The sequence below is a fragment of the Mustela erminea genome, chromosome 3 (assembly GCF_009829155.1).
Source record: "Mustela erminea isolate mMusErm1 chromosome 3, mMusErm1.Pri, whole genome shotgun sequence".
NCBI lineage: Eukaryota > Metazoa > Chordata > Mammalia > Carnivora > Mustelidae > Mustela > Mustela erminea.
This window is the reverse complement of record NC_045616.1, coordinates 90,700,794-90,718,840: the sequence shown is the minus strand read 5'-3', so window position 1 is coordinate 90,718,840 and position 18,047 is coordinate 90,700,794. Positions and strand designations below refer to the sequence as shown.

The following is an 18,047-nucleotide window of genomic DNA, read 5'->3' as shown; positions in this document are numbered from 1 at the left end:
GCCCTCCCCAAGAGTCCATGCTCTCCCACAGCCTCAGCTTCATGTGTGCCCAGGGTGACTCCCACATGTGACTCTCCACCCCCACCCTCCTGGAGAGCCACAGCCTACGTCCTGCTGTCCGTGGGACGCTCTACCTCAATCAGTCACAAGCACGTCAGACCTCCCTTCTCCTGGCAAACCTGCAACTCCATCCCTGTCCCTTATTGTACAAACGGCGTCCCCACCCATCAAGATGTGTGTGCCAAGAGCACCTTAGACATCCTGCCTCCTCCCCCTCCCCTCCTTACGTACAGCCTCCAGGTTCTGCTGGGTCGGTTACCTCCTCCACACCCCTCGAGTTGGCCCCCCTCTCTGCATACCCATCTCTACCATGGATGGTCCCACTCTCATGTGCCCCCTTCCTAGTCACCTGACGGTCCTGCCTCCAGGGTGGCCCTGCTTTATCTGAGCGTCTCTCAGCCTGTTCCTGACACTGATCATGTCACTTGCCCGTTTTCCCACCACGAGCACTTAGCTTGGGTCTGGGCCCTGCAGCACAGTCTTCCAGCTTCCTCTCTCCTTGACTCTACCTCCCCGTTGTTCAGCCAACAGGACAACTTGAGTTCCCTGAACACGTACCCCCTTTTGCTGACCAGCTCCTTCTCACCCTCAGGTCTAAGACCAGATGTCACTTCCACAGGGCCAGGTGCTTCCTTGGGGCTCCCAAGGCTCCAGCTGCCACTCTCCATGGCACATTGTTGGCTCATGGATCTCCCAACTGTGAGCTTTTTCAGAAAGAGCCCAGATGTCAATCACCAGGCCTTCATTGTCTCCCCAGGGCCAACAGCGCTGGGGGTGGGGGGAGCAACTAGTGGATGATTAATAGGTGCTTGGGTGAATACTGACGGCCCCTCCCCTGTGACTATTTGCAGAGGTGCTCTGAGCTCCTCCAGGGCAGAAATCTAGTCCCTTCCATCTCTTTGCAGAGTCCTTCAGGCCCAGAGTACTGAAGAGAGGTTTAAGGAAAGCGAATGAGTGTGCACCAAGATGAGCGGACCCCCCAACACCCTATTCTGGGGGTTCTGAGGGTAGCTTAGTTTTTTGGTTTCTGTCAATCCAAGTGTTACTCCTTTCCTGTCTTTCAGTTAGCTAGCCAGGGTGAGGCCAGTTCCAGAAACATTCCAGAAACACAGACAAGTGTGAAGGGAGTGCGGAGGGCATCACCAGTGCCCTGCTCCCCTAGAGTTTTGCAGCCAGAGGTCAGGGAGGGATCTCAGGGCTGGGGCTCTGCAGGCCTGGAGGAGAGGGATGTGTGAGGAGCCGGCCCGCCGCCCCTGCGCCAGCACCACCCAACCACGCCCGCCGGAGGGGCCTTGGCCCCTGGGGTGGGCGCCGCGCGGGGAGCGCGGGCGGGCGGGAACTGCGGGAGCCGCTCGTGGGTGCCGCGCTGCCGGGGGCGGCGGGCGGGAGGCGGGGGCGGCGGGCGCCCGGCTTCCCCGCCCCTCGTGGCCGCTCCCTCCAGCTCGCCGCCTACTTAACCTGGCCCTAGGCAGCGGCGCTCTCACTTCCCCGATGTCCGCGTCCTCCCGCTCCATGGCGCTCCTCGTGCAGCTGCTGCCCCTCGCCCTGGCGCTGGCCCTGGGCCCCGCCGCCACCCTGGCGGGCCCGGCCAAGTCGCCGTACCAGCTGGTGCTGCAGCACAGCCGGCTCCGGGGCCGCCAGCACGGGTAAGCCGGCCGCAGCGCTCGGGGTGGCCGCGGGACGGGCCGGGGGCGCGCGGGACAAAGCACATACGCAAAGCAGGAGGCGCGCCGGCACCCGGAGGGACCGGCCCTGCACGGGGTGTACAGAGCGGGGTGGGGGACCTGGAGGGCATGCCCGCAGGAGAGGCTACTTGCAGAGGAGGGGACGGACGAGCTGACCAGCAACACTCCCCATCAGACCGAGAGGGCTGGACAGACGGCCAGGGCTTTCAGTCTCCTCTCCCCGGGAGGGGGTGGGGAGGGGGGGAGTTGGCAGCTCTGCCCAGAATAACGGTGGAAAGGTAGCCACAGGGCAGAGAGGAAGCCCACCCAGCCGGGTGCAGATTCCAGTGAGGCCAGGTCCTTGTCCAGAGAGCGTCTCCACACGTGGCACAGGGCCATGCAAGCTGGCAGTGTCCAAAGCCCGGAAGCTCCTGCTCACCTGGCCAGGCTCCGCACCCACCACAAGGCAAGGCAGTGGCAGTGTGGCATCTCCTCCCCTCACACACGTGGTGCAGACTGGGAAACTGAGTCCGGAGAGGATGCTTCACTTTCCTGCAGTCCTGCACTAGACCCTGGAACCAAGATTGGAATCTGCCTTGAAACAATAGCTGGGATTATAAGTGTGGGACGTTATCATTGTGGACAGTCCTTTGAGACACTGAGGATGTGTTGGCTTTAGGAGGCAAACCCAGGCAGAGGGTCCGACCTGGTAAAGATCCTGGCCCAGACCCAGACAGGGATGGCTAGTATTTCTACATCCCAAACTTTTGTGCTTCACACTTAACCAGGCTTGGCTATAGCTTCCAGCCGACCTGAAAAGAGTTCCAGCCAACTCTTTTTTCACAATGAGGTAAAACTCTATGTGGGTAAAGGACATGGTAGCCCACATGTCCCTGGGCCCCAGTAGGAGCTCAGGTGCCATTGGGTCTGGATTTGAACTCAGTAGGGCCCAGACTGCCACATGACTAGGCAGATGTGTACTCAAGTCAAAACTCACTGTTAAGGGTGACTAGAGTTGACTTCAGAGGCCTTACAAAGCCGCGGCCCCCCACCCTGAGGAGGACCCCAGGGGTGTGTACAGGCTGCCCCCTTCAGGGGTAGTCATCCTTGTATCCTGTGCCTGTGGCCTTATATATGGGCTTACTTGGCCCATCAGGTTCACAGGACTGTGGGGAGGGGGAATTCTGCAGGGTGAGCCGCAGCCTCGGTGCCCTCCTGGAAAGAGCAGAGCACCAGGGAGTGTCCAGGGGTCTTTAGGGCAAGGGAAGAACCACCTTGGGCTTGGGCTGTGTGTGCAGAAGGCTGAGGGTCAGTTCAGAAAGTTAAGGGGTCTCTGAGGCTTAAAATCCAAATGGGTGTCCCTCGCATTCTCACTGTCTATGCCCAACTCACCTCTACCTTCCTGCCTTTCTTGCTAAAGAAGCGTGTTCTGATTGGGTGCCACAGTGTGCCTGGGAAGTTTCTGTTCCCTCTGTATCTTAGCCCTAAGTCAGGAGAGGATCCGGATAGCGGGTCTTGCCCCCGCAGAATGGTGTCTCTGTGCACACCAACATGACGCTTCCCCAAGGGCATTGGCATCCTTCCACCAAGAATCACTTCTGCAGAAATCCTCCTTGCCTTGGGAGCCCAGAAGAGACACTCACCACCTGGAAAATACTGCATTATTTTATTTATTTATTTATTTATTTATACAAAGCAAGTGCTCCTTAATATGAATTTTGGATACTAGACCAACTTCCTCTGCACCCCTCCTCCCCGTGCCTCTGAAGGCTGATCCTGTTGTTTTGGTCTTGGGGTGTCTCAGGAAAGGCCTGCAGAGATCTGTGATTGGCAGGATGGTCTGAGAAGTCACACCTGTACCCCCTGCCCTGTAAAGTGTGGGCCTGTGGGCAGATGAACTGTGACAAAATGGTTGTAAGCACAGTTGCATTTACTGTGACCATCGTGCCCCCAGAAGTACCACGGGACTGAGTGGCCTTGCACATGGGTGTGGCGCCCTGTGCAAAACGCATGACCTTGTTCAAGCCCCAACCCTCCGTTTGCAGTGAGAAGTGGTGAAAAGGGAAGAAAAATCTCTGCTGTTTTAAGGCCACGCGGTGTTCTCCAAGACCTGCTGCACAGCTGGCAAGTGTGCCTCACCCATGCACGGCGCTCTATCCCCCCCACCCCGCTTGCTTGCATCTTCACCACCACATGGGAGATCTGTAGTTTGTGTTCCCATTTTACAGATGGAGAAACTGCAGCTTAGTGGGAGGGAGGGACTTAGTTCCCGTGCAGAGAGCTGTTGGGAGCGTAGAGATTGTGACATGGTCTCCTGACTCCCGGCTGCACCCATGTTGCTATAGAGAGGGACAAAAATACTGACAGAGAAATAAAAATGCGTTCGCACTTCTACCAGCCTCCCCAGCTGGGCTGGATTTCCTGGAGCACTTGATTCTCAAATCCAACTGGAACAGCAGAGCTGTGGTGCTGAAGGCTGAAGGCCCAGAAATGGCGAGGTCATTTCGATTAGACTTCAGCCTTGATTTCCTGTGTATACAGCCCACCCCTCCCACCCTGCTGTGAGAGCGAGACCCCCCCCTTGCCCCCAGCCTCCGCTCCTATCTCAAAGGGCTGCAGCGGTGGAAACTCACTCCACAGAGGAATGTTGGAACCACATCCACAAGAGACTCACTGAAGATTCGCCAACCGCCTACGGAAAGTTGCAGGGAATTCATCGACAGTAATTGTTTCCTGCTCGGTCACATAGAAGAGCTTCTGAGATTGTACAGCAATAAACAGTACCTAGGGCTGGAGTGTGGCCAGTGGGGACTCTCCCAGGGTTATGTGGGGACGGCTGTAACCTGTGAATCTCAGGCAGCAGACAGAGGGGCAAAGGGGCTTCTGGTAGAATCCTCAGGAGGGACCCAGCTAGGGCTAAGGGGACATGGGCTTATCTCCCTGCTGGCCTGGGGTTTGCTCTCCACCCTTAACTTCCCCTGTCCTGCCCCCTACGTCGACTCACTGCTACGTAGTGGGCCTACTTGGGCCACTCACCTGTGTCCCCTGAGCCACAAACTGGACAAGAGATGACATCCACATGGGAGAAGAGAGACAGCAGAGAAGCAAAGTGTCAGTGTGCCCTCCTACACAATAACCCAACTCTGAACATTTGAGAACTGCCCATGTTCCCGCAGCCAGCAGGCCAGGGATGGCAGGTGCAGCTCTCACTGAAGGAGCCGTGTCTTCCTGGCAGCAAGTATGGTTACGGAGTGCATTTTTAAAGTAACAGAGGAACTGAGATGTAAAAGTCACACCTGAATTTCTCAGGACGCAGAGGTTTTCTGGAAGCCTCTGGCTCTTTGCTTTGCTTTCCTCTGACTTGTGCTTTGGCCAATGAGCCTGACCCGAGGCAGGAAGACAACCCCCCCCCCCCGCCCCCACAGATATCACCACATAGCCACAGCTGACTCCTTTCGCCACAGGCTCCTAATGACAATCCCGCCACCACATGGCCTGGGCATGGCCCAGATCATGACTTGGTCCATGGATTAAAAAAACATAAAAACAAACCCCCATGGCTATGGGAAGGAAAGCTTCTCAGCAGAACTGTGGACATTGCCATCAGCTTCTCCAGAGTTCCCATGGATTCCTCTGAGTGGGTGGTCCCAGGAGCAGTATTTTCAACAAGGTCCTTCTGAAGTCTCTCTTCACCCTGACGCAGGGCTAGGCCCCAACTAGGACATAAAAGAAAGAACAAGGCAGGGAACCCTGTTCTTTGGAGGGCAGGGAGATACATCCTCTCTGATCAGTGTTGGATTCTGTTTGGTACCAAGCATCAAACAAGGGCCATATTCCAGGTCAGATGTGCACAGAAGAGTGTCGCCTGGGCGCTGGAGGAAGGCTTTCTGGGGACAGCAGACTCGGAATGGGGCCTGAGTATGAATAACAGAGAGAGTCAAGTGGAAGAGCATCTCCTAACAAGGTCCTGACCACAGTCAGTTTGGTTGTGTTCAGAGCCAAGCCTCTGGCCTAGGGACGCAGAGTACGTCTGTGTGGCACTGCCTGGGAGGTGCCAGGTCCAGACCTTGGCCTCCCCTCATGACCGTGAGGCTGGCCATGTCCCGGGAGGCTGGGTTAGAGCCTGTGGACATTTTGGCTCGGGGGTTGGGGGTACAGCGAAATGTTGGGAGCTTTCTCTCAAAGCTGCTTTGCTTAGCAGACATACACCTTTGCTCGTTGTCTCCATCTGGAGCATGTGTCCTAAACATTCTGAGATGCTTTTATCTATGCATACCAAATATCTGTGTAGAAGAAGGACCCTTACGTGAAACCATGTCAGCGTATGAGATGCACTTAGACAGTATTTAATATGGTAGGAAACTTGCAGGGGGCCTAGACATTGCTAGAGACGGTGTCTACCCCTGAGCTACCCCCTGGAAAAAAAAAAACAAAACACCCTAAAATGACTGTATACCTTCTTCATGTCTAGAACATTCTGATGACCCAGGAGGGCCCATACTGGGGGCGGGGGGAGGACATGGTGGTAGGGGGGCATGCTGCCCAGTTTGCTAACACTGCTGCTTCCATCTCAGCCCCAACGTGTGTGCTGTGCAGAAGCTCATCGGCACCAACAAGAAGTACTTCACCAACTGCAAGCAGTGGTACCAAAGGAAAATCTGTGGCAAATCCACGTGAGTGTCTGTGGCCGCTCGAGACCGTGTAGCCGCGCTGCGAGGAGGGCAGCCAGGGGGGCCCTGGGCCTGGGCCGGCCTTCTGGAAGGTTAGGCCGCAACAGGAGTCATGAGGGTGCCTGTGCAGACGTGTCAGGTTGCTGTGTGCTTGGGAGTGGCCTTTTCAGTAAGCTGGCCAGGGGGGGGGTTGTATTTTTAAGGTTCCTGACAAGACTTGGATACAGTTTTCAGGACTGATGTGGGATTATAAGAAGCGTGAGATACAGGGGGTTGCGCTTGTGTGAGTGCACGTGCTTCTCCTTCCTAAGTGGGACCAAGTGAGCGGAGGTGCCCCCGGCCTGAACCTCTAGGAAGGAAAGCCCGTTGGCAAACTTACACACCGCTCCCGCTCTGCAGTCATAAGGTAAACACGCCCAAAAGACGATGTGCCTAGAAATAGGCATGTTAGGAGACAGCAAAGCCTCGGCTCGGCCTCCTGGGTTCCAGTGCTGGCTCTGCCCCTTAGCTGGGCAGGTTGCTTCACAGCTGTAGCCTCGTGTGCCCAATGAGAAAGGACTTCCTTATGGGATCCAGGATAGCCTCAAGTCCTGAATGCAGTGACACAGCCACGAGGCTGAAGGAGAGGCTTTGCATGTAGTAAGTGCTTACTTAGTAAGGGCTTCCTGCTGCTCTCGTAGATCTGTGCCCTGTGGACCCAAAGGACAGTGCCTGTGGCATGGGGACCAGCGTGCCTCCCACAGGCCTTGCTGGTGCCAGCATCGGGGGAGGTGTCATTCACCCCAGGGGCCCTGCAGCCTGGTGGAAACAGAATGGCGTGCATGTTCGAACAGAATTCCTGGGTGACCTAGTTCTGTTTGGGCACCAAGAATCAACCGATCTCAAAGCTGGCTCTCAGCTGCAGACAGGAAAAGTGCTCTGCCACTTGGGAGGGCTTGACCTTCCTCTTGTCTGCAGAACAGGAGGGTTAAGAGCCTCCGAGTCACTGTCTTGAACTCCTTCCCTTGTTAGGGATTTGTAAATGTATTGCCTGGGACATGGGTTTTGAGGAGACGTCTCTTCCCACTCCATAACCTGCTGAGGGAAGGGAAAATGCTCTTTCCTTAAAACGGACGTAGAAAATAAATAGTCCAACTTCTGACCCTGATTGTCTTCGGATCTGGGTACAAATCAAGAGGAACTGGGGATCATGGCAGAGCTGGAGAGAGACCAGCAACCTCCTGGAGCTCGTGTAGGGCGGGTCCATGACTGCTGGCCCACTTGACCATGCCCAACCTCAAAGGTAAGGGCTGAGTGAGCTAAGAGGACACACCTTCTACGTTCCGGGAATCAACACCCAGCAGTAATTCTTGCTGCTGTGGACAAAAAGAGATTATGCGAATTCTACACCATACATTCGTCTTGGTGCCCCCAGCTAAACACACATAAAAAGACTTTAGTGCTGCTTAATTTTTCCCCCTGTGTGTATATCATCTACTCAGTTAATTAATTACTTAACTAAACATAGAGCGAGGCCACATGTAATTGCTTCTCAGAAAGTGACCAAAGACATGTACCAAGCAAACAGCTCTTCTCCATCTCAGAGTCCTGGGTTTCAAGAATTGCCCATTTTTGTTGGTCCTGATTTCCCTAGAAATGAGACCTGCTTCTGACATCAAGCTGGCCCTGGGGTGGCACGGGCTGTGGTATTTTGGGTGGCCTTGTGTGGAAGCATTTGCCTGCCCTGTTAACAGTAACTTGTTAATGTTTCTCGGCACTTGTCTGGCTGACACCGCTGTTGGTGACGAGCCGTTTTGGCTTCTTGGCTCTTGGCACCTACATCCTTCTCCACCTGGATGCCAGGAGGGGGCACAGGCCGCTCAGCGGTATTGACCCATTCTTCCCTCTGGGCAGGCTTGGCTTTGAGAGAGTGCTGCTGTCTCACCAGTAAGCGCAGGGGGAGCCTGGGAGAGAAAGTGAAGAGGGGATTGGGCAGTGGGTGGGAAAGAGCGGTTGAGTGGGGTCAGGTAGCCTCCAGAGCCTCGTCAGGGCCTCTGAGCTGGTCTGACAAAGCCACCAGGGCTTGGTGTGGCACCTTCAACTCGTCCAGGTGGCCATTGCTTTGGGCGACTTCCAAAAGAGGAAATGAGGCTAGGAAAGCATGAGTTGATAGAAAACTTCATGATCCAGGACAAGAGGGTCCCTTCCTGGAACATCACACGCAGTATCGGGAAGGTAGAGCTCACTTGGAAGGGGGCCAGAGGACTCGGGGGGGAAGGGGAACTCATCCTCATTGTCGGGGAGCTGAGATGGAACAGCCTTGCCCTTCACTCATGGACGGGGCCTGAGGCCCGTGAGCAAGCTGCCATCTGTCCCCCAGAGATTCAGTGCCACAGGTGGTCAGGAAGGGAGTGAGGGGAGGGCTGGAGTTGACATCACCCTCGTGAAAATGGGTCCCAAGGTGCATTTATTGGGGTGAAGGAGTGAAGACCAGACTGGGAAATGGGGAGCATAGTTGTGGTTGGAGCAAATAGGATCGTCTCTGCATGGGGTCCACTGGGCAGTGAGAATTTTCTCAGCAAGACTCTAGGGAAGAAGCTGGAGCAGAGGTGTGTACTGGGGTACAAGAAAGCAAAGTGTCCCAGGGCGGGAGGCAACACAGGTTGCCTAAGGGCCCAGGTCTGGAAGAAGAATTTAAATTTGAAAGAAGACAAGTGGCACCAAGCCCAGGGCCGTGGGGGGAAGACTTGGCAGTGTCCAGTCCCACAGAGAATCCAGGTGCCTGGAGCTATGTCTCTGCTTCGGTGAGGCCCTGGATTCCCAACTCCATGGAGGAAGGGAGGGGGCTGGCCACAGGACCCTAGCTTGTCCTCTGACAGTGGCTTTTCTGCATTTCCAAAGAGAGAAGAACCTGAGTCTTTGGTGCTCCTTGTCAAGCCTGCCATATGGATTTTATTACAGGAAGCGGTTACCAGCGGGCCCCTATTTAGCGACTCGAGTGAATTTTATTAGTTGGAAATTCACATCGGCTTTTCTTCCAGATCCCAAAGAGCTCCAGGGTGATACGATAGTTAATCAAGCAAAGAGGGCCTGGCCGGAGCCAGCGTCCCATTCTGTGATTCCAGGCCCCAGTCTGATCGGTAACCATAAAAACTTTCTGTGCAGCAGCTTGAGCCGAGGTGCAGGAAACTGTGGTCAAGAAGCCTTGCTGCCTCCCGACAGGCCTCCTTTGTGTGAGCCCCACGAGAGGGAGGCCTGCTTCACCGCCAAGTCGTGTTGGAGTTGACATCACAGGGAGGTAATAGTCATCGCTGGGGCTCAGACATCAGACACGTGGCAGAGGCACAGCCAGCTGGGGAGTGAGCAGGTAGGGGCGGTAGCTGTCCTTTCCAGAAGTCTTGAAGTGGTTTCATGAGCAGCAACACATTCATGAGCTCAGTAGCCATTCTGCGAAGCCAAGATGAGCTGGCAGGAGGACACACCCCTTCCTCTAGGAGCCGGCCTTGCTCTGCCCAAGGGCTCCGATATTCATACTTCTCCAGCTCCACATTAAAGCGTAGAGATTCAACTTCTGGCAGAGGTCACTGGGGTATGGCTGAGCCTGTCCCTCAGCCAGCCAAGCCCTTACCAGAGGGTCTCATGCTGGCAGGGCACCCAGGGACATCTGTTCTGAAGCAGAAGAAGAGCCCTCCTTTTCCTCCCTGTCTTGTCCCCCACAGCCTTGTTCCCACGAGCATGGTGAGGAGCCAGCCGGGGATGCCAGGCTCTCCCCACACCGGGAGCAGCACTTCCTTCCTGCTTTCCTATTCCTTGTGCAGCCATCTGGGACCCTATGGATAATGTGCTTCAGAATAACAGATTTGACACCCACCTAACACCACCTTAGTGGTGTTCAGGCGCAGGATTGCCTGAAGGTTCTGTCCCACTCTGTAAACTCCAAGGTGGCAGCTTAGCTGACATTCGTTCTGTTGTTTCCACGCATCCATGCAGCATCTGGGGTCCTGCCCTGGGGTAGGCAGAATGACAACTCCCTGAGATGTCCACATCTCATCCCTGAACCTGGAACTAGGAAAATGAGCCTTTGCTGATATGATTAGGTTAAAGATCTTGGGAGGGGAAGATTATCCTGGGTTATCTGGTATGTGGTCGTAAGGGTCCTGTAGGAGGGAGGCGGGTAGGTCAGAGTCAGAGAAGGAGATGAAGTTAGAGTAATGCGACTGCAGGCAGGGAAGTACACGCAGCCTCCAGAAGCTGGAAAAGACAAGGAATACATTCTCCCCTAGAGCCTTTCATGAATGAAATGAAATAAGGAATACAGCCTTTCATTTCAGCCTCATTAAGGCCGCTTTGTGATTTGTAATCTGGAATTGTAAGATGATAAATTTGTGTTGTTTTAAGCCACTAAATCTGGGATTATTTGTTACCAGAACAATGGGAAACCAATGTAGGCCCTGTCTGTTGCATTCTGTAGGTTGCATTTTATGGGGAATTTGTTTATCACACCGTCATAAACAGTGGTCTCATGCAGGATGTTGATTTCAATGAAGTTATTAATCTAACTACAGTTTTTAAGTTTATACCTGCAGTGTTTTTTTTTTTTTTAAAGCTCAAGAACCGAGCCCTTAGTAAATATCAAGCATCTGTGAAGTACTTTTCATATGTGAACCCATTAAATTCCCATAGTCACCCTATGAGAGCGGTATTCTTATTAGCCCATTTTACAGATGGGGAGACTGAGGCTCTGAAAGGCTAAGGAGTGTGCTCAAAGTCATCTGCTGGGAAGTGGGGCAGGCCTGATGTCTCCAGGGAAAGTAAACAGTAGCAGCTATTGTTAGTCTCATGGGGAGATCCACAAGCGAGCAGCCCTGTAGGGCCTGAGTGACCTGTCCCACCTCGCTCTCTACAGCCCTAAAATCTCTGCCTGAAGGTCCCAGAGACAAGGTCTTGTGAGGGGCAACAGAGGCCCTTTAGCTCAGACTCACCAGCCACCTTCTGGTTGCTCACCCCCAGTCTGGTGATCGTTGTGCTCCCTGCTACAAGGGGACTCCTGATCAGATAAAAGGGCATGGGAACTCAGAAGACACAGTCAGTGTCCAGGCGCCCCCACAATGTGTGCACCCACTCCATACACACAGATTGTCACCAAACATGTGAGTACATTTTTTAAAGTCTCTGTCTTCTCATGAACCAAGCTGGACCCTGGTTAATGATGGGGCCTTTGGTGCTGGCCATGAGGTCAAAGCAAGCACCCTCCCCCACCTTTTTAAAAGATTTTCTTCATTTATTTGAAAGAGAGAGTGAGAGAGATAGAGCACAAGAGGGGGTAGTCAGAGGGAGAAGCAGACTCCTGGCTGAACAGGGAGCCTGATGTGGCGCTCGACCCTGGGACTCTGGGATCATGACCCAAGCAGAAGGCAGCCATTTAACCGACTGAACCACCCAGGTACCCAATTGAGCCCTTTCTCATCGGAGAGGTCAAGATTTGGACTTTCTGCTGGAGGCTCAAAAAAGCTCAGCTTAGTTTCCAAGGCCAGGAGAGCAGAAAAGGAACCAGGCGAGGTCAGCAGTCCATGGGGGATGGCTTTGTGTCTAGACGATATGGAGCTGTGTTTGCTCTGCGACTCTGCTTGGAAATCATGACCCGCTGAGTGGTTTACCTTCTGTCTGGGGAAACTGGCGCTCAGACTGCATTCCTTGCTCCACCTACTTCCAGAGTCTGGGTCTCCCTAGACATTTACAGCCATGACAACCGGCCGGAACTGTGAAGTGTGGTTGGAGAGAGTGATTGTTTTAATTTATTATATTAACTTCTTGGAAAATCATTTTGAGGAAAGAACTAGCAATGCTTCTGTCTGTATCTGATCGTGAGTAACGCTCTGGAGGCCATTGGCAGAGAGCCTCCCAGCCACCTCTATCTTTAGACCCTGGATTGACACTGTCTCTCCTTCCTCCTTTAAAGGCCCTTCTAGATTAGTCACCTTCCCTCACCTTCTTTCTCAAATGGTTCTTCTGATGGGGGAAACCAGAAAAAGAATAGTCATATCTCATTGTCCTAGAGATAGTCTTTTTCTGAGGTTTTTTACTTACTGACTGTGTTAGGTCAAGGAGAAGCCCAGAGCCTCTCATCAGAGCAGCTTTCCCTGATGGGATGCGATTCAGAGAGGAATAGATCGGTCCTCTCTGCACGGGGAAGCCAAGGAACTGGGGAGACAGAGATGGAGGCTCCTGTGTTTTCCCTCCTTCCTGCCTTCATCCTAAAGAAGGCTGTGATGGCCCCCAGCTCCATCTCTTCACAGCACCCATGTTTTCCTCAGCCAAAGCTCAAGGGGAATAGCACACTGGGCTGTGAGCAGGCACCGCTCGTCCAGAAAGGTTTGGTGAAGATCATCTCCATGGGCTTGTCTTCTCAGTCTGTAATTTGCAGTTGCCTCTGCCTCTCTGCCATGCAGACAGGTTCTGAGCAGGCCTGGTTTTGTGGGGACAGTAGGGAAACCGCTGGCCAAGGAAGCATCTCAGCCCAGAAGGCTACCAGGCTGGGGGTGAGAGGCATGGCTGATGTCCTCGTACCTGGGGAGTGCCAAGGATGCCAGACTGTGGCAGGAGGAGGGCAGAAGAGAGAGAGAGGCAAGTGGGGTGGGGGACGAGGAGAAAGCTTCCTGGCAGAGCCACACTTCATTAACCAGGGAAAAGCCCTCTGCTGGTGGACCAACCTCTGTGGGCTGCCCTGTGCCATCCACATCCAGCCGCTGTGGGACACGGGTGCAAAGCCCGCATGGAAAGGGGGCTGACGAGGTGGAGGGCTCTGTCCTGCACACCAAAGAGAGCACCTGTGTCCTCTCAGTGTCAGGTTACTCTGCTTGCCCCCTGTATGCTGCCAAGAGCAATGGAAAAGGGATGAGACCTGATGAAATTGGGGGGGGGGGTCCTAAGTCTGCCCCTACCCAGGTGTGATCTTAAGAAACCCTTCTGCCCCTGAGAGCCCTTGCAGTTTTCCAACCTAAGTATCTTTCTTCACACTGAGACTTGTCTGCTTAGATCTCTTCCTCCTTCGAGCCCTTCAACCCCTCTTCTCCCCACCACCCCACGACCAGTTACCCCCACCCCACGCACAGACACATGCAGCCGCAGGAACTATGAAGTTCACACTCGGTGAGTTGGCTTTCTCTGTCCTCAGTGAAATTCTGGTGAGGCCGCCTGAGCTGTGGAGCTCTCTTCAGGTTGTTTCGTTTTGTTTTGATTTGAGATGGAACTCAAAAGCTGACACCCTGGAAGAAGAAATGTTGGCAAGCCCAGCTGGGAGTTCCAAGGCATAGAGTATGCAGCACCCCTATGCACGGGGGACCCCTGAGATGAGGAGGGCTTTGAGGAGAAGACCCATCCTCCAACTGTGCTTCTCCAATTCCATGAAGTGTCAGGCAGACACTTTTAGAAAGATGCTAAGCTTTGGCAGACTTGACCTTAATTCCACCTCTGCAGCTCCAGGCCCAGAGCCCTGGTATTTATCAGAGAAGCCCTGGGATCTCACGCATGGGTGTCCGCTGGATCTATGGGCCTGAGGCTTGGAGCTCTCCCTAGGATTAGCTGGGAGAAGCCAGCAGAAACTGTCCTTTGAAAAACAGTTTCTCTGCCCCCTAGAAACAATCCTAGTGACTAGAATCATGAGTGTGAGTTTGGAATGAACCTTGGAGACCATCTAGTTTAACCTCACCCCATTTCACAGATAAGGCAACAGAGACCCTGAGAGAAAAGTGTACCTTTGAGGTCACTCTACTAGTTACCAATGGGTCACAAGTCAGGTTCCCTAATTCTCATTGTTTCCATGACACTATGTTGCCTTTGAAGGTTGCCTGTCGGTCAAATCTGACTTTCATGGCAGAAGATGACTTTAGTCTCCAAAAATAAAATTGTGGGTCAGTCAAGGGAAGTCCTGAGTCTGTTTAGCCCTTATAAGTAGAGCCCTTATGGGTATGGAGATGAAAGGTTAGAAAGGACCAGGATGGGGGAAAGCTGGAGAACAGGAGGATGAGGTAGGCGGAGGGAAGCAAGGAGCAGGGCAAAGAGGGAGGCGCATGACTTGTCACTCCGCAGCGATTTCCTGGAGGACCCATTTCTGGCAAAATGCTTCCAATAGCTCCCCAGCAGCCTGAGACTCCTAGCCAGTCAGTGTCTGAAACTCCCCCTGGATAATAAATGAAGTCGGCTGTGTCTTCTCATGACTCACCAGGGCTCCCCTGAGATGATTCCAAGTCATTTAATAAGAGCAGAATGTCCTGGGTGTGTTGAGAGCACCCTGCCTGGCCCCAAAGCCCTGTTTCTTCCCCCTCTGCCTGCCTGTCTTCCGGCAAGGTCATTAAACATCCTGGGAGAGCCCTGTGGTAGGCAGTTCTGTGGGCAAACCTGCTGCAGTTCAAGCCCGAGTTGTCTCCTGTCCCAAAAAGGGTGAATCCCTGTACAGGAAGGGAAGGGACAGGACGTGGCCACTTGGCCCTGGTTCCAAGGTCCACCCTGCCCGTGTGGGGCTAGCCTTACTCAGAACCTGGGGAGTCGATAAGAAGCAAGTCTTTCTTAGCTGTAAGCCTTTTGATCACTTACTTCCTTGCCATACGATTTGAAACTCGGGCTTTTGGGCTTCCAGAATAGTGGGTTCACTGAAGCTGTGTGTTTCAGACCTCCAGAGGATGGCAGATGTTCCATAATGGACTGGCCTGAGTTGGGCGAAGAGAAAGTTTTAAGTTTTTCTGCCGAATGATTTCAAAGTTTAACACTGTAGAGTGCCAGTCTCATTTTCATCCAGATACCAAAGAATTAAGCAAAACGGGTAGTCGCGGGTCCTTCCTGGGAGGACGATGAGATGGTTGAGGGCTGCGAGGTTTAATGGGGCACACTCTGCAATGTCATCCTTCGTACATTTTCAATTTGAAACCATAGCATTGTTGTTACTAAGATTCTGTTTTCAATTTAAAGAATGAAAGAAAAAAAAAAAACACCCCAAAGGAGCTTTGTCTTAATTTTAAAAGTTTTAAGGTTTGATTGTGAAGACAGAAAAGCTTGATGATGATCTCTATGCTGTCCTTCTTGGTTATTAAATCAGAAGTCTAGATGAGCACGGGAGATTTAGTCCAATGACCGTTGCGGGATACACACATGGGTTTTACAGAGGGGGCACGGAGACCCAGGGAGGAGACAGGGCTGGCAGCAGAGGCCCCAGCTGGTTAGTGGCAGCGTCAGCCAGAGCAGGCCCAGGGAAGCACCCCCCTTGCTCCCCACTGCCTCTCAAGAACGCCAACCATGGGGTTCACCGTGAGTGACGCTGGGGACAAATTCCTGGTGGGGGTGTTTTCTAATCCCCCTATGGAACGTGCTGCCGCAGTCCCAGCGGGATTGCTGTACGGATGGCAACCTTGGGAACATTCTGCAAAGCTGAGGACGAGTGACAAGCTCCTTGCTCCTAAACACCATGATGCACCAATACAGCTGATTGAATGGTCTCCTCTGAGAGCAGGGTGTTTTACCATCCTTTCCCTTCCTCTGTCTGTGGAGGCACCGCTTCCCCAGGACAGCGAAGAGGAGGGAAGCCCTGTGTCGCCCTCACGTGTGTTGTCTGTCTCACTGCAGAGTCATCAGCTATGAGTGCTGTCCTGGATACGAGAAGGTGCCAGGAGAGAAGGGCTGTCCCGCAGGTGAGTAAGCCAGGCCTGCGGCATTGGTGCTGGGAGGGGGAGGAGGCAGGGAGGAAGGAGCCCCCACATAGCAGGCAGCAGAGTCCATCCACAGGGGGGTACAGGTGACAGGGCTGTAGGGACACCCTCCCTGCATGTTCTCTGGCTCGGGGCGCCACACGAGAGCCAGAGGATGGAAGCTGGGAGCAGGGAGCTTCCTGCACTGCTCCTTTCTGTGCAAGCTGACCTTCTTATGTAGCTGGTGGCAGACTCCAATTTCAACCTGCCCGTGCTCGCCTCGGAGCAGAGGCAGCTGGGCCTGGGCTCTGGCCTTGTTGTCTTGGGCTGGGAGGGATTCTAACCACACCCAGCATTTCTGATCCGCTCAGCTGGAGAGCGGGGCTGGGGCACCGAGCCACCCCCTCCTCCCTCTGTTGGAACTTGAGCCTTTGGAGTCCATTGGGAGGAGGGTGGCCAACCAGGCAGGCTTTCCCAGAACCAGCACAGAGAACCACGCCTGGCCAGAGGAGCCAAAGACGGAGGCACCTAAGAATTTTATCAGAGGATTTCCTTTAAGCATACCCCCCCCACCCCGCACCCACAGGGACTATGTGGAGGAGGAGTTTAAACTTTGAAATTTGGTAATTATTCCTTGAGAATGTGGGACAGACTTGAAAGGACAGTTTGGTTGGTGCCAAGGTCATAAGGGGGTGGAAGGGCAGGTGGGAATTATGTGGTGGGGAGAGGAGAATGGCCTGTGGGAGGGGAAAGCCTTCTATGCTTCGGGCCACTTCTGGGTTTTTAGGAAATAACATTTTATTGCATGGAAATAGACAAAGAACCTGGAAGATTTGTAATGTTCTTTCATTCCAGTAGAGGCCATTAGGAAACCAGTTTCAACTAGATAAATCAAAAAGCCCAGTTTGTAACTAGAATATCTATTTTGGGTGTATATTCCTGCTGGTATTATGTAAACATCTATGAACGGGACGCCTGGGTGGCTCAGTTGGTTAAGCAACTGACTCTTGATTTCAGTTCAGGTCATAATCTCTGGGTCCTTGAGAGCAAGCATGGGGCTCTGAGCTCAGTGGGGAGTCTGACTGGGATCCTCTGTCCCTCTGCCCCACCCCTGACTTGTGCTCTCTTTCAAATTTTTATATGTCTGTGAACAGGGGCTCCTGGCTCAGTGGGTTAAAGCCTCTGCTTTTGGCTCAGGTCATGATCCCAGGGTCCTGGGATTGAGCCCTGCATCGGGCTCTCTGCTCAGCAGGAATCGTACTTCCCCCTGTCTCTCTCTGCCTGCCTCTCTGCCTAATTGTGATCTCTGTCTGCCAAATAAATAAATAAATAATCTTATATGTCTATGAACAGAAGCTTCATTTTCCTGTGGCTAAAATAATGAAAAATGACCAATTAGTAGAGTCTCAGCAGGGAGGCATTTGACCCCTTTAAAGAGTTGCTTTAAGGAGTATGTGACAAGGGCGCCTGGGTGGCTCAGTTGGTTGGGAGTCTGCCTTTGGCTCAGGTCATGGACTCGGGGTCCTGGGATCAAGCCCCACTTCAGGTTCCCTGCTTGGCGAGGAGCCTGTTTCTCCCTCTGCTGCTCCTCCTGCTTATGTTTCCCTGTCAAATAAATAAATAAAATCTTTAAAAAAAAAAAAAAGCAGGTTGTCACTCATAAAGTGACAGGCTTTCAGCTGGCCCGTGGTGGCCATCCTTGGGCTTTCCCACACACCTGTCCTGCAGAGGTCTCATGCGCTCTGCACACCAGGGAAGGTGTGGTCTGGTTGGGGCAGGCTCCACAGGTCCGTCCCACCTCTGTGCTCTGCCCCTGCAGCCCTACCTCTCTCGAACCTTTATGAGACCCTGGGCGTCGTTGGATCCACCACGACTCAGCTGTACACGGACCGCACAGAGAAGCTGAGGCCCGAGATGGAAGGGCCCGGCAGTTTCACCATCTTCGCCCCCAGCAACGAGGCCTGGGCTTCCTTGCCAGCTGTGAGATGACCACCTTA

The 18,047-nt window shown here is 53.5% G+C and overlaps 1 protein-coding gene across 1 annotated transcript in view; it reads left to right on the top strand.

The window, feature by feature from the left end:
• Positions 1-1,498: 1,498 nt before the first annotated feature.
• Positions 1,499-18,047, top strand: part of TGFBI (transforming growth factor beta induced) — a 32,477-nt gene continuing 15,928 nt past the window's right edge. Inside the window, exons 1-4 of the mRNA XM_032336647.1 lie at positions 1,499-1,706; positions 6,299-6,397; positions 15,989-16,053; positions 17,870-18,030. Coding sequence (XP_032192538.1) covers positions 1,552-1,706; positions 6,299-6,397; positions 15,989-16,053; positions 17,870-18,030 — 480 coding nt within the window. The 5' untranslated portion in view covers positions 1,499-1,551. The remainder of the gene's footprint in view (positions 1,707-6,298; positions 6,398-15,988; positions 16,054-17,869; positions 18,031-18,047) is intronic.